Below are 14,014 nucleotides of genomic sequence, written 5' to 3' on the forward strand. Positions count from 1 at the left end.
TAGATTGTGCTCCTTGCAATCTCCGTTCATTGTGAATGACTTAACCACTGGTCCTTAAAGGAATCACTGTAGGAAGGCCAACTAAAAACAAATAACTTTTGAAGCAGATTCAGTTGTATCAACAGGAGTATTAATCCTCCTCCTCACCCCACAAAAATTGACCCCAACCAATGCTGATCTCTCCAAGAGCTCTCTGAGGATTTCCTCATCTTCCACCTCCCCCTCACCTTACCTGCATGGCTGGGCTCTGCACTGGAGCTGTTGGATCTTTGTCCCTCTCCACTGTTTGAAATGCACAAGTGGCTTGTGTGGAAATGAGACGTGATGGAGAGCCTTGGTTGAGATTCAGACTGACTCCCATCATGTGGTCTTGCAATTTATGCATCCCACCTGATGGAATGGGAACACCTGAAAATCTATTCCACCATTTCAGAATTACAAGCTCAGGTAGTTCCATGTCACAAGCTGGTGGGGTTATGGGCTTGCATTATAGGATGAGCTAGAGATATCAACCGGGATGTCAAGGAGGTAGGTGCTAAGGAAAAGCAAAACATCTGCACAAAAGCAAGAACTGAAAGTAGAAAGCAAACTGCCTAGTTTTCAGTCACCAAAAAACAGTCAGAGAATGACAGTAGCAGTCGCCTAACTGCCCTTCCTTCAGGCTTGATGCATAGTGTAGATGGTGAGGGGGGACTTCTATCAAATAGAAGAAAAATAAACTATTTATGAGGAAGGCATCAAAATATTTGGAGCTTCAACATATACCACTATCATTTGCACCAAAGATACTCAATGCATTGAGTTAATGATTTGCACCATACTGCTGTGAGCAATAAGTTGTATTTCTTTACTCAACCTGCCTTTTACAGTCCCACCTACTATACGCACTGCCAACACCGAATACACTATGATTGAGGAATCTCAGGGAACATTGCCATGCATTGCTGATGGTGTCCCTGAACCAGTGCTTACCTGGCAGAAAGATGGCATAATCCTGAATGACACACCAGGAAAATACAGATTGATGCTGTCAGGAGAACTCATTGTGGAAAATACTATGGTAAGATCAGACATAAGTTTTCAAAATTGTTTCCTGCCTGTTGCAGGTTAAAATGTAAAGTCACACCAGTGCACTTCAGAGATTGTTTTGATGAAATCGTTGGCAATCATTGATAATTTAACTAAAGTTAACCGGACAGTAATTGATTATGAAGCATAGGACTTGAACTCAGCTGTAGCTCAGTTGGTAGCACTTGCACCTCTGAGTCAGAAATTTGTAGGTTCAAGTCCTGGACCAGGAGGTGAGCACAGTAATCAAGGCTGAAACTACAGTGCTGCATCGTTGGAGGTGCTGCCTTGCATGTTAAACCAAGCTCCCATCTGTCCTGTCAGATGGATGTAAAAGATCCCAAATACTTTCAAAGAATACGAGGCTGTTATCTCTGGACTCCTGACCAATATTTATCCTCAGTCAACATCATGTAAACAGATTATCTGGTCATTATGAACTTGCTGTATGCAAATTGGCTGCTGTGTTCCCTACTTACAGCAGTGGCTACATTTCAAGAATATTTAATTGGCTGTGAAGTGCTTTGGGATGTCCTGTGATCATGAAATGCATTATATAAATGCAAATATTTATATTTTTGTCTCTTGAGCTGGTCATGTCTAGTTCAATTATTGATACAATCAAAAGAGTTCGCAAAATTCGCAATTTCTTAGGATGTTGTGTAATAGCTATAACCTGGTAATTCTACCAGATAAGGTAAATTTTTTTTAAAAAACCATGCCAGTTGCACAGGGCTTTAAAAATAGTGACATTTATTTGAAATTGCTATTAGGATCACAATCTCAGAATTTCTAGTACCTATCTAGCTGTCTCTATCTTCCTTTCTCCTTCATACTCTTGTTCTCACTTTCTCCACTAGGTATGTATATAAAATTTTAAACACGAATGATTCAATATTCAGTCAACCTTTGATTTATAACTTTAGAAAAAGTATCACTTTTTAGAACTAAAGCCCATTGAAAGAAATTATGATTGGTCTTTATATTGAACCAATACAAAGTTCAGCGTGTATTAATCAGATCTGTGTCAGTATGAATCGATAAATGTAGAATTCCACCTGGCTTTCCCAATGACCTGTGCTAATAATGTGGCACTATCCATGACATGTATAGTATGAATCAATCAGATTCCATGACAATTAGACAGACTGACTTTGAAGTTAGCCTCACAACATGAGCCTCAACAAGATGGTCTGTAGCATGGAATTTTAAAAATGTTTCCATAGTCTAAAAGATTAATTTTTTTAGCAGTGCATAATGATTGGAATAATAATCAGAAGAGATAACTGGAAGAAATCACTAAGCCAAATGCCAATAGCTATCTAAAGATATATAGATGCAGCAATTAAACCAGGGTGCTTTAATGCTCCAACTGTGTTTGTTAATTCATTTACTTCACACTGTCAGCTCAGTATCTCCTCCCAGCCAGATCCCTCTTGTTCAGCAGTAAACGTTTGACTCCTTCAACATGGCAGTACTTGGGATTCATTTTTCCGTGATGAAAGATGCAATTTTGTAGTACTGAGTCTATGTTGCAAAATGTGTTAATACATTATATAACATTCATCAGATTTCATCAGAGTTCCACTTGAAATAAACAGCAGGTCTCCAGTTATGCTGATCATCAACTAACATCAATAGTACCTGTGGAAACATCAGTAGCTAAGATCACCTCATTTCCTTACCTGAAGGAGACAACAGAGGATCAAGAATGAGGAGAAACCAGGATTTTCTGTTTGTGTCAACTTTACATTGCATCTGCCAAAAATGTGATTGTAATTTTCTCTTACTCCCATCAGCCTGATGACACTGGTAGTTACACTTGTATAGCTACCAATGTAGCTGGTCGAGACACCAAAACCTTCAGCCTGACTATCTACATCCACCCAGCTTTTACAGAACTGCCTGGAGATGTATCCTTAAACAAAGGGGAACGTCTAGCTTTGAACTGTGCAGCAAGTGGTATTCCTACACCCATAATCACCTGGGCATTCAACAACAACATTATACCTGGTAAGATTATGCTTCAGCAGTGGCACAAAGTGGGTGATAGAAAATAGGCAGCCCACTTTACACTTTGCCAGATTTTATTTTCCATTAATATTCATTTTGTGCTATAACTCAAGACCAGCTTCACCACTCCCCCCATAATCTTAAAACAGCATACTTCCCCAGCATACTATACTGAAAACATGATTAGATCTACGTGATCTTATTGATTACATTGCTGCAGCTGCTTCCCACTGAGATAAGAGCAGTTGGACAACCTAAACCACTCATTGAATGTAGGGACCGTGGAACCAGGAAAAAATGTCCAATCATAAAAAGAAATGAACTTGCTGAGGCTAAATTGGAGAAATTGTTTGAACTATGGACCCATATCTCTACTAGTGCATTCATGGGATGGAGGGTTGAGCATTTATTGTTCATCTCTAATTGCCCTTGAGAAGGTGGTCTGATCATCATGTGGCAGGAATATATTTGGCCTGTGGTGAATTATCTGAGCTTAGCCAGAGTAGGAGAGGAAGTGGGTGCTTTCACTCACCACAGCATTCCTGAACTTGGAAAGCAGAGGGGGAGGAAAATCCTGATTACTATCACGATATCAGAGCTAGAGATGAGGAAGGCCATTTGGCCCATCTTAATTAACCCATTCAGAAAAGCCTTGCACTTCCCCCATTTCAGCACTCAATTGTTTCTTAAATGATTCCTGGGGTTTTGCCTCTCTGTTTTTTTTTTTCTGGCAGCTAATTCCATTTGTTGATAACTTTTTTTAAATTTACCATTTAGTAGTTTGGGCATGTGCTTCCTTGCCTTGTCGAAAATAGCATTTAAAATTACTTTTTGTCCCCATTCTCTTCTGTGAAGAAATTGATTTTTTTTTTTACTGTTAAATTTTCCAGACACCCACTCATATCGCCAGTTTTCTTGTCTGCTTCCCTTCTTTCTCAAACGTTGGATGTATACCAGCAAGCATTTCTTTGCACCAAGAATTGCTCCTGGCGTCTGCATAAAAATTTAAGATAAAGACAGGAAAGGGCTCTGCTATGAAACCTCCATGTCAAATAGGTAGTGTATAGGCTTCATGTATAGACTGACACAAAAAACGGCCACCTAAGTGAGGAACCGGAGTTTTGCTGGCACCTGTAGAAGAATACAAGCATAAGTCACTATCTTCAATAGGAGAGGAGAGAAAATTGGGTGGAGTTACAAAATGGTTAGGCCTCAGCTGGACAATCCTGGGCACCACACTTCTGGAAAGATATAAAAGCCTTAGAAAGGGCACAGAGAATTTTTCCCAGGAAGTTGCCAGGGATGAGGTACGTCAGTAATGAGGAGAGGTTGGAACAGAAATAGGTAAGAAGCTTTCAAGCTGATGGGTTTTAATAAAATAGATACAGAAAAATTATTCTCTTTGGTGAGTGGATCAATAATCAGAGATCATGGATATTAAATCACCGGCAAAAGCTGTTTAACATCTTTAATTTTGTTTTTAAAAAGGAAGTGAATTTTTTTTCACTAGAGTTGCCAGATCTGGAATGCTCTAACTGAAAAAGCGGTGGAAACTGATTCCATAGATAATTTTAAAAAGGAATTGGACAGGTATTTAAAAGATGAGGAATTTACAGGGTCACAGACAAAAAGCTGGGGTGTGGGACGGCTGCCCATTCAATGAGCCAGTACCAGGACCAAACAACCTCCTTCTGTATTAAGCTGCTATGATTCTGTGGAGTTACAAAAGTTCAAAAAATCCATCAGCAAATTAAATTTGATTAACTGTCTTTTTACGGAATGAAAATAACAAATCTGAAACAATGTGTTGAGTAATATGCATTGAGATCATACATTCAGATGCAAGAAACAAATCAGATAACATTGTTCTCACAAATAAACACATCTTTTATTCCTACAGCTCAATATGACAATGTCAATGGACACAGCAAACTGGTCATTGAAAAGGTATCGAAGGATGACTCAGGCACATACATTTGCACAGCAGGAAATAGAGTGGGATCCATCAAGGCCATTGGATCTGTATATGTCAAAGGTGAATTAGGGAAGACCTCCAAACTCCTTTGTTTTGTTTGCACAAGTCAGCCTTTTTAAGTACTGTTCATTACAATGGAACTTGTTTTGACTACATTGAGTGGCACGGAGTCATAATGCTCATACGGAGAGCCAGTGCAAACATGCTGGGCCAAATGGCCTCCTCCTGCATTATAATTGTCCCTGTGATTTACAGAATAGGAAGATGAATTTCTGACCAAGTTGGCTTAAATATTGAAATGAATACAGAAAATGCTGAAGTTATGCAGCAGTAAGCTATGAGCATCTATAAAGAGAAGAGATGATTAAAGTTTCAGATGCACACCAGGTTCTCAAAAATGGTCCATCTGAGTGACCGAGTGCTTACCAAGATGAAAACATAAGCAATCTTGTGAATCCTCAAGTTGTGAATGTTTTATTCTTCCATTCACTAATTGGATGTGGATATCACATCCACATGTGATATGGCAGAACAATAGAATGACTCATTTCATAATGAACGTATGAAAAAAAACAATTAGTTCATCTAGTCTGTCCTATAATAGCTGTGACAGAATTAAAAAGCAAATCTGAAACTGTGCATTGAGGAATACGTTAATGTGCTGAAGTCATTAATTCATAATATCTGATACTATTATTTCACTTCTCAGTACAATTGATGCAAGATTACTCCATTGCAACAAAGTTAGAAGTCGGGGGGGGGGTCACATTGTGGAATTGTCATTAGTTCTTGTACAAATATGAGTATTTTTAATGGGTGCAGAAAGCCCAGTTGAGTTCACAGGGCAGCTTTACTGGTATTCTCAGCATTGGTTCTTCAATAATTTTATATAAATAACATTGTAAGACCTTGTCTCTGCTCTAAAGGTCCTTGTCTTGGATATCAACAGCACTTAACAACTTGGTGATACACCTTTATTAAACCACTAAGCAATAGTACATACTCACATTAATACTGGTTGCTTAGCTTCCCTGCGAGCCAGAGTCCAGCTTGGTGGTCAAGCCGATGACGAATCATCTGTGCGTAAAAACAAAAAAACTGCGGATGCTGGAAATCCAAAACAAAAACAGAATTACCTGGAAAAACTCAGCAGGTCTGGCAGCATCGGCGGAGAAGAAAAGAGTTGACGTTTCGAGTCCTCATGACCCTTCGACAGAACTTGAGTTCGAGTCCAAGAAAGAGTTGAAATATAAGCTGGTTTAAGGTGTGTGGGGAGGGGGGCGGACTGAGAGAGAGAGAGAGAAGTGGAGGGGGTTGGTGTGGTTGTAGGGACAAACAAGCATTGATAGAAGCAGATCATCAAAAGATGTCACCAACAACAGAACAAAAGAACACATAGGTGTTAAAGTTGGTGGTATTATCTAAACGAATGTGCTAATTAAGAATGGATGGTAGGGCACTCAAGGTATAGCTCTAGTGGGGGTAGGGAGAGCATAAAAGATTTTAAAATATTTAAAAATAATGGAAATAGGTGGGAAAAGAAAAATCTATATAATTTATTGAAAAAAAACAAAAGGAAGAGGGAAGCAGAAACGGGGTGGAGATGGGGGAGGGAGCTCAAGACCTAAAGTTGTTGAATTCAATATTCAGTCCGGAAGGCTGTAAGGTGCCTAGTCGGAAGATGAGGTGTTGTTCCTCCAGTTTGCGTTGGGCTTCACTGGAACAATGCAGCAAGCCAAGGACAGACATGTGGGCAAGAGAGCAGGGTGGAGTGTTAAAATATACCCCCTGACCTTCCCCTCTCCGATGCTGAACGTTCAGTGCTCAGCAAAGGACTTAGTTTCATACCCTTACGCCCTCACCTCAATGAATTTCGGGCTCGGCATGATGCTGAACTCTTCTTCCGCCGTCTTCGTCTCCCAGCTCACTTCTTTGGGCAGGAGTCCTCTCCCCATTCAACGGATCCTTTCACCCACCTCCAATATTCTCCCTCCACCTGGACCCCTCCCTCTGGATTCTTACCTTCTCTTGATCTTTTCATTGAGAACTGTCGGTGCGACATTAGTCGTCTCAATTTCTCTGCTCCTCTCACCCATTCTAACCTGTCTCTCTCTGAACTTACTGCACTCCATTCTCTCAGGTCCAACCCTGACATTGTCATCAAACCCGCTGACAAGGGTGGTGCTGTTGTTGTCTGGCGCACTGACCTCTACCTCGCGGAGGCTGAGCGTCAACTCGCAGACACTTCCTCCTACCTCTCCCTGGACCATGACCCCACCACTGAACATCAAGCCATTGTTTCCAGGACTGTCACAGACCTCATCTACTCTGGGGATCTTCCTCCCACAGCTTCCAACCTGATAGTCGCCCAACCTCGGACGACCCGCTTCTATCTCCTACCCAAAATCCACAAACAGAACTGCCCCGGTAGACCGATCGTCTCAGCTTGCTCCTGCCCCACAGAACTCATTTCTCGTTATCTTGACTCCCTTCTCTCTCCCCTTGTCCAGTCCCTTCCCACCTACATCCGTGATTCCTCTGACACCTTACGTCACATTAACAATTTCCAGTTCCCTGGCCCCAACCGCTTCCTCTTCACCGTGGACGTCCAATCCCTCTACACCTCCATCCCCCACCAGGATGGTCTGAGGGCCCTTAGCTTCTTCCTCGAACAGAGGCCCGAACAATCCCCATCCACCACTACTCTCCTCCGTCTGGCTGAACTTGTTCTCACGATGAACAATTTCTCCTTCAACTCCTCTCACTTCCTCCAAAATAAAAGGTGTGGCTATGGGTACCCGCATGGGCCCCAGCTATGCCTGTCTCTTTATGGGGTATGTGGAACATTCCTTGTTCCAGTCCTACTCCGGCCCCCTTCCACAACTCTTTCTCCGGTACATCGATGATTACTTCGGTGCTGCCTCATGTTCTCGTCGGGACTTGGAAAAATTTATTAATTTTGCTTCCAATCTCCACCCGTCCATCATTTTCGCGTGGTCCATCTCTGACACTTCCCTTCCCTTCCTTGACCTCTCTGTCTCAATCTCTGGTGATAGACTGTCCACCAATATCCATTACAAACCCACCGACTCCCACAGCTACCTCGACTACAGCTCCTCACACCCCGCTTCCTGTAAGGACTCCATCCCATTCTCTCAGTTCCTTCGCCTCCATCGCCTCTGTTCCGATGATGCTACCTTCAAAAACAGTTCCTCTGACATGTCCTCCTTCTTCCTTAACCGAGGTTTTCCACCCACGGTCGTTGACAGGGCCCTCAACCGTGTCCGGCCCATCTCCCGCGCATCTGCCCCCATGCCTTCTCCTCCCTCCCAGAAACATGATAGGGTCCCCCTTGTCCTCACTTATCACCCCACCAGCCTCCGCATTCAAAGGATCATCCTCTGCCATTTCCACCAACTCCAGCATGATGACACCACCAAACACATCTTCCCTTCACCCCCCCTATCGGCATTCCGTAGGGATCGCTCCCTCCGGGACACCCTGGTCCACTCCTCCATCACCCCCTACTCCTCAACCCCCTCCAATGGCACCACCCCATGCCCACGCAAAAGATGCAACACCTGCCCCTTCACTTCCTCTCTCCTCACCGTCCAAGGGCCCAAACACTCCTTTCAAGTGAAGCAGCATTTCACTTGCATTTCCCCCAACTTAGTCTACTGCATTCGTTGCTCCCAATGTGGTCTCCTCTACATTGGAGAGACCAAATGTAAACCGGGCAACCGCTTTGCAGAACACCTGCGGTCTGTCCGCAAGAATGACCCAAACCTCCCTGTCGCTTGCCATTTTAACACTCCACCCTGCTCTCTTGCCCACATGTCTGTCCTTGGCTTGCTGCATTGTTCCAGTGAAGCCCAATGCAAACTGGAGGAACAACACCTCATCTTCCGACTAGGCACTTTATAGCCTTCCGGACTGAATATTGAATTCAACAACTTTAGGTCTTGAGCTCCCTCTCCCATCCCCACCCCCTTTCTGCTTCCCTCTTCCTTTTGTTTTTTTCCAATAAATTATATAGATTTTTCTTTTCCCACCTATTTCCATTATTTTTAAATACTTTAAAATCTTTTATGCTCTCCCCACCCCCACTAGAGCTATACCTTGAGTGCCCTACCATCCATTCTTAATTAGCACATTCGTTTAGATAATACCACCAACTTTAACACCTATGTGTTCTTTTGTTTTATTGTTGGTGACATCTTTTGATGATCTGCTTCTATCACTGCTTGTTTGTCCCTACAACCATACCAACCCCCTCCACTTCTCTCTCTCTATCTCTCTCCACACCCGCCCCCCCCCACACACACCTTAAACCAGCTTATATTTCAACTCTTTCTTGGACTCGAACTCAAGTTCTGTCGAAGGGTCGTGAGGACTTGAAACATCAACTCTTTTCTTCTCCGCCGATGCTGCCAATCCTCTGTGCATGTCTTCTGAGCAACTGATCAAATTACTCTAACCACTGCAGTAGAGATGGTTCTGTGGACTCTTTCTTTATACCTTTTCTTTGCTATGGCCCTGTGCCATATTTGGTAAAGCCTGCTTTTCGTCCATTTAATTGGTTTTCAATTACATAACTGTTCATCTCTATGCCTTCTCCAGATGTACCCTGGCTAGACCCCCTTTGAAGGTCACATTTGAGGTACCAAAACCAGCTTGACTCTGCTTTGTTAAATCCAACACTGTTATCAATCTCCAGAGCTGGGGGAAGGCGGCACATTTATTGCTGCTTAACAGAGCTCAGTCTGTTTATCTTCCTGGTACAAGCTGCTTACAGTTTCAGTCATTTTGCAAAACTTGCTGATGCAAGCAAGGCTTTCACTTGACTAAATTAACCATCATGCTTTGTGTCTGAGTCCACAGAAAGGTTCAGTACAGTTCTTTACATATCTTCAGTCTGGGGCCTTCGTGTACTTTAATGTCCCATTTTGTCACCATGAGACAGACCCTAGACACAGGGCTATATCATAACCAGTCTACATTCACTAATATAAAAGAAATAAAGACCAAAATTTTACGGCCCCGTTGCGGCGAGAATGGCACTGTAAAATGCAACGAGCCATTCTAAACTTCATTGACTTCGGCGGGGTCATAAAACCCCATTGTCGTAAGATTCAGCCCAAAGAAACATAGTTGAAAAGTGATTGTGCATTAAAAAGGGTAATCAATACAATGGTTTAAAGCATATACATTTTAGGGCTACATTTCCAACCCTACACTTTCTTGTCCGTAACAAACACATATTGGAAATCTGTCCATTTAAATTATTGGTTAGGAAATTGTAAACAGTAGCCGGTGAATTTCTAGCAAACACCCTGTGCGTGAAAGACCCACAAAGTCGGTAAAATTATAAATGTTATTTTTAAGGCGAAGTGTACAGAAAATTACTATGCCTCAGATAATTTGTTTTATCAAATTTCTATGTGATGCTTGAATCTCATGGTCTATCATTCAAGCATAAATTTCATCATTATATTGTTGGAAATTAAGCACTGACTGCTATCTCCCCAGAGCCTCCAATCTTTGATGGTGACTTCAATCCAAGCCGCATTGAGCCTCTTGGAGGCAATGCTATCCTTAACTGTGAGGTCCGAGGTGATCCACCTCCCACTATCCAGTGGAGTAAAAAGGGAATCCATATTCAGATCACCAACAGGATCCGCCAACTCCACAATGGTTCACTGGCCATCTACGGTACAGTGGTAAGTCAGGCAATAGATATTGGAAACAAAAACAGAATTACCTGGAAAAACTCAGCAGGTCTGGCAGCAGACCTGACCTGCTGCCAGACCTGCTGAGTTTTTCCAGGTAATTCTGTTTTTGTTTTGGATTTCCAGCATCCGCAGTTTTTTTGTTTTTATCTAATAGATATTGGAAGACTGAAAACATGGATTTATTCCATAGAATCAATTGTTTAGTCAGTATGAAATAGTTGATATCATGACAATCTTAAAACTAATAATCAAGATATTATGATACTGACTGTGAACAGGATGTTGCAAGCATTAATGTAATTTTGGAAAGCAACCCACCAGAATAAAACCCTTTTGCTTAAATTTGTAAGCACAATATCTTACTGCCAAATTCCATTATGATACTCTGACAATATAATTGTTATTTACATTATCATTCATGGTTACCATTTAATCAGAACATATTTCCCCTAGGGTTTGTTTAGCCAGAAAATAACTTAATTGGCATTAAATTATTCTTTATAAGGATAGCTAATCTATTGTGTCTAGTATCAGTGCTGTCAGATTCAGGTTATGGTTTGGAGGGCAGTGTTTGTGTTAGAAAAGTTACAGGCCTGAATGTATATTCAAAATTCGTAAATTTGGACTCACTGCTTTGTCATTTTCTGTTCCATCGCTAGAATGAAGATGCAGGAGATTATAAGTGTATTGCTACGAATGATGCTGGTGTGGTTGAGCGCAGCATGACCCTGACTCTGCGGAGTAAGTCTGTATTATTGCATTTACTTACAAGTAATTTGTACATTAAAATACTCATAATAACCATAAATGAAACAATGGTTTTGCCATCATGAAGGAATGTTGTTGTAAATGGAACTTGTAATATTTTAGTTAAAAGCACTTCACAACTGTAAATCAATAGGAGCTACAAGTGGATAAATCTCACTCAATCCCAGATTAATTCCATTTGATTTGAGATATTCCTACCATTATTTAAAATATGACCAAATCCTTCATTTATTTCCGCTTCACTACCAGTCTTTGAATGTTGACATTTCCAGATTACTCTGAAGAGCATTTTCTCAATCCTGTTACGGAATGCCCAAGTCATATCATGGATTGCCAACAAACCTCTAATGTCCCTGTGTATTGAACCAATGCTCAAGTCTCCTATCTATTCATCATTAATATCTCTAGATTGACCACTACACTGAATACAACTCTCTGTAATCACAAACTGACAAGTCAATTTATATAGGCGTTTTCTATTACAAATGTGAACATAGGATTTTATAATCAGAAAATCGACATAGAAATGTGACCAAAAAAATGCACTAAGCTGTGCACATTGGAATAAAATTTGAAATGTGGGGTTTTTGGGTTTTAAACGAATGTATATTTCTTGCAAATTATGGGCAGAATTTTGCCCTTGGCAGGGGTGCTTGGCAGGGCTGGTCAAGAAGCCGACCACCACCCGCGATTGGCACCACACTATGATTTCATGCTGGCGGGCCAATTAAGATCTGCCCAGCGTGAAACGCAAGCAGCCACGCTGAGCGCTGCCTGTGCGGGAAGGGAGGGAGGAGTGCGAACCAACCGAGCGCAAGCTTCACACATGCACGCGAGTGAGTGCTGCATAATCTCCCTGAGGCACGAAGCTGCTCAGGGAGATGAAGAGATATAAAAAAATAATTTTAAAAATTAATATGTAATAAAACATGTCTCCTCATGTGACTCTGTCACATGAATGATGTATTACATTTTTCGAAAATTTTTATGTGACTGTCACATGAATGTTTTATTACATTTTTTTAAATTTTTATGTGACTCTGTCACATGAGCAGGGACATATTAATGAAAAATTAAATTTTTTATGTTTTTTTATTTGCTTTTGGAAACCTCATCCTTCCCATGGATGAGGTTTCCAAAAAAATGCAAAGGCTGCTTGGCCTTTTTGCCTGCCTGCCAACTGTTAGGTTGGTTCTGTCAAGCATCTGCCGACCGAACTATCACGCGACTGCGCTTTGACATCGGCACACTCAGCCAATGTCAATGTGCATCATTTCACGCTCGAGCAGGTCAGGCGCGTACCCACCCACTGAGCAAAAATTTCTGCCCTATGTATGAATTCTTTAATTGCTAGTCATTGCTTGTCTACCATCATTTCTTTTACTTCCCCAATACACCTTATTCAATTATCCCTCATACCTGCATAGATTGCTTTGCTTCAATTTAAGATACGAGATTTGGAATTAAATAATTTATTGGTAACTGTAAGTTTTTCTTCATAACAAGGTTTTTATAATAGCAGTAGCAAAATGTATTGCAAGTAGTATGGCTTATTAATTTAAATAAATAAATAAATATAAGGAAATAATTAAATATAAACAAATAACAATAACTAAAACAAAATAACAAAAAAGTGATTAAAATAAATACATAAAATACATACCTGTGTAATTAAGTAACATATTTTTAGTTGTAGATGGTACTATCTCTAAATAAGCACAATAAATTGTAGTATACGTAGGAATTATTGTAAGTTTAATTAAGTCATTAAATTAAATTAACTAAATAACATAAAAATCAATGGAAGGACAGGTGTTGTGTTGCAGCTGTGGAATGTGGGTTGGTCTGGAAGCCAAGACAATCCAGGGCAAACATGTCTGCAGGAAGTGTAAACAGCTAGAGAAGTTCTTGATCAGGATTATTGATCTGGAAGCCGAACTGCAGACGCTGCTCGACATAAGGGAGGGGGAGAAATACCTGGACACTTTGTTCCAGATGATGGTCACACTTCTTAGAATAGGGTTGTCTATTTTGGACAGCAGTGAGGGACAGAAGGATGTGACCGTGGTTGAGGAAGGTAAAGGGAATGAGCAGTCAGTTGTAGAGGAGCTTCAGACTTTGCATTTGGCAAACAGGTACATCCACTGTTGTTTAAGGGAGGTTACAGATGCTCTCTATTCTACTGAGAGCTATTTAGGTTTAATTCTGTTTTGCCGGAGGGAAGCAGAAAAAGTGAGCACAAAGCTTTGCTAGGATTGGAGGCTTCCCCATAGTGTAGGGTACCACTGAATGCATGCATATAACTTTGTGGGCACTTACACCAGAATCGAAAGGGATTCAATTCCTTTAACATCCACTAGTGTGTGACCATAGGCAGAGAATCATGCAGGTTTATGTCTGGTGTCCTGATAGCAGTGATGATGCCTTCATTCTGTGGTAGTCACTGTGCCTGGTGCAT

General features: G+C 41.2%; 1 protein-coding gene across 4 annotated transcripts in view; it reads left to right on the forward strand.

Moving 5' to 3' along the window:
* Nucleotides 1–14,014, forward strand: part of hmcn1 (hemicentin 1) — a 725,933-nt gene that overhangs the window by 628,956 nt on the left and 82,963 nt on the right. For all 4 annotated transcript variants that reach the window (XR_005945469.1, XM_041207700.1, XM_041207701.1 and 1 more), the window contains exons 82-86: nucleotides 870–1,060; nucleotides 2,868–3,081; nucleotides 4,982–5,116; nucleotides 10,586–10,776; nucleotides 11,448–11,529. Coding sequence is in view for 3 of the 4 variants with exons in the window: in XM_041207700.1 (XP_041063634.1) it covers nucleotides 870–1,060; nucleotides 2,868–3,081; nucleotides 4,982–5,116; nucleotides 10,586–10,776; nucleotides 11,448–11,529 (813 nt within the window). In the remaining variant the exon portion in view is untranslated. The remainder of the gene's footprint in view (nucleotides 1–869; nucleotides 1,061–2,867; nucleotides 3,082–4,981; nucleotides 5,117–10,585; nucleotides 10,777–11,447; nucleotides 11,530–14,014) is intronic.

The sequence above is a fragment of the Carcharodon carcharias genome, chromosome 16, assembly GCF_017639515.1.
Source record: "Carcharodon carcharias isolate sCarCar2 chromosome 16, sCarCar2.pri, whole genome shotgun sequence".
NCBI lineage: Eukaryota > Metazoa > Chordata > Chondrichthyes > Lamniformes > Lamnidae > Carcharodon > Carcharodon carcharias.